At 37.6% G+C, this 2,546-nt stretch overlaps 1 protein-coding gene across 1 annotated transcript; it reads right to left on the reverse strand.

Moving 5' to 3' along the window:
• Window positions 1–580: 580 nt before the first annotated feature.
• Window positions 581–1,249, reverse strand: LOC131859330 (uncharacterized). Its single transcript, XM_059212944.1, has one exon. The coding sequence runs from the start codon at window positions 1,247–1,249 to the stop codon at window positions 581–583; it is 669 nt and encodes a 222-aa protein (XP_059068927.1).
• Window positions 1,250–2,546: the final 1,297 nt, after the last annotated feature.

Below are 2,546 nucleotides of genomic sequence, written 5' to 3' on the forward strand. Positions count from 1 at the left end.
TCATCAATCTCTAGATCTAATTACTTAAGCATAACATAATTTCACATTTATCGGTTAAAGTCCTATTTTCTAGTTAACTGTCAAATCCATTCCATGGATTTTCGGTCAATCATAGATGATTTAGATAACATGATAGAACAATATAACTATAGTTTCCATCAATGACAATACAAACTGATCATCAATTCTTCAAACAACATCTCAACTATATCATCACCAAGAGTCCTTATACCAATTCATCAATATCATCAATAGTTATGCCAATATGCCAACACTGTCACTTAAGTTTCAAAACTTGCAATTACAATCACATCCCACTCTATCCTTCGTGACATGACACACCCAATTTGAATACTTTCATTTCTCATTCAACTCAAGTGAACAATCAAGAAATCACCAACCTTAAGCAAAAGATTTGTTAATGTCATTTGTCACCTAAGCCGACCAACTAACATCCTCAGTAACACTACCCCACCACCGGGTTGTGAATGCATCTAGATCACAAGCCACATTAGACAAAAAAATTGCCACCCCATTTCCTGCCCTCTTAATATGAGATATTCAAAATTCTTGAAAAAGTTTAACTTTGAGCAGATAATTGTGATGAATTTATCTGCCAACTCGGAGTAGGGCCTTTTGAAATTGCATCAACAATAATTTTAGAATCACCTTCAAGATGTAACTTTGAGACCTTTAAATTACAACCCAACTCTATTGCAAGTAAAGCTTCTTGTGCATGCGCTTCATTGTTAGTACCATCTTGAAGTCGTTGAGCTCCTTTCATTAAAATTTTCCCTTCCACATCACAAGCCACACAACCAACCCCTGAGATACCCAGGTTGCCTCTTGAGGCCCCATCAAAATTAATTTTAACCCATCCTTGCTCCGGTTTAGACCGCACACAATTCGAGACTCCTCCCTCAATTGAATCAACTCCAGACTGCCCATGAACAGGCCTAAATTTCAGCAAAGGCCAATTCGTCTGAATCAACTTGTTTGCCATACTAAAAGGAAATTTCAAGAAATTATGTCCCTTTGTCGATGCAGAAACCACTTCTGAGATTTCCCTCTCAACTCTTGCACATAACAACTCACTTGATTCTTCCTTCCCTTGAAAAATACATTTGTTTTTCTCCTTCCAAATCTCCCATACTACAATCGAAGGAAAGACAGTCCAAATACATGAATATACTGATTTCCTATACTCTCCAAGCCATCTCTTAAAAAGATCAATAATTTTCAATGGCATTGGAGTTTACCAAGATAGATTTTGTTACAGGAATTTCCAGACGCTTTGAGCCACCTCACAGTTCAAAATCAAATGGTCTAAAGATTCTCTATCAAATCTACACATTACACATTGAAAAGGGCCGTCAGAACCCCAATCTACTGAACTTGTCACCAGTTAAAATGTTCTCTTTCATGACCAACCACACAAATACACTAGCTTTCGACAAACAATGAGAATTCCAATAGAGTATAGGTGGCCAATCCTTTGCTACCACTACCTCCTCAATCCCCTTAAAACCTATTTTAATAGAGCACATCCCTATCCTTGAGCCACACCATCTCATGACATCCTCTTTAGGTGAAAGAAAAGGTTTGTACTCCTTTAGAATATCTTCAAAAAAATCCACTTGGGGAGAAGACATCAGAAGTGTTTTAATGTCCTTCCATCTCCATTCCTCTACTCCATTCCTTCTAAAAAACTCCATGTAATCTTTAACTTTAGACCCCCAATGAGCCTCCGCTACTATCCTGATTGTCTTAACTCCATCCCTTGAGGAAAGAGTTGGCCTTCCATCCCACAAGTCTTTCCAAAAGTCCACTTTCTCCCCATTACCCAATTGCCACGTAAAATATTCGGTAATCACCTTCATGCATGAAATTAGGAAAGTCTATATGGTGGAGCCTCTAGGAGGATCCCAGATAGTTAAAATCCTTTCTTGTTGTTGAGAGTCCAAATATTTATGCATTATAATTTGAACCCACTTTTGCTTAGGCTTGAAATACATCTACCAGATGAGTTTCACCCCCATTGCTTCATTCAAAAGGCTCCAATTTCTCAACCCCACACCTCAAACCTCTTTAGGTTGACAAAGTTTATCCCAAGCCACAAGTGGTATTTTATCCTAATCATTTTTTCCATTCCAAAAAAATTCCTCATACTTTGATTAATGACACTAACCACTTTCTCTAGTATTTTCAAACACATCATTGAATAAATAGGAATAGCAAAAAGAACCAATTTCAACATCGTAAGTCTACCCACCGAAGTAAGCCATTTGCTTTTCTACCCTTCCAACTTCTTAACACAATAATCAATTAGCTGATGCCACAAATATATGCTATTAATTACCCCCAAAAGAGGAGTGCCTATAAATTTACCTGGCAATCTTCCTGCTTTAACACCCAGGAGACCGATAATATCCCTTTGTCTATCCAAAGGGGTGTTAAGGAAGAAAATATGTGATTTAGCCCAATTTATCTGTTGTCATAGGCCTCACAAAAGGAAACAAGGGCCTTCTTGATGAAATGAGATTCCC

This window comes from Cryptomeria japonica, chromosome 10 (genome assembly GCF_030272615.1).
Source record: "Cryptomeria japonica chromosome 10, Sugi_1.0, whole genome shotgun sequence".
Classification (NCBI taxonomy): domain Eukaryota; kingdom Viridiplantae; phylum Streptophyta; class Pinopsida; order Cupressales; family Cupressaceae; genus Cryptomeria; species Cryptomeria japonica.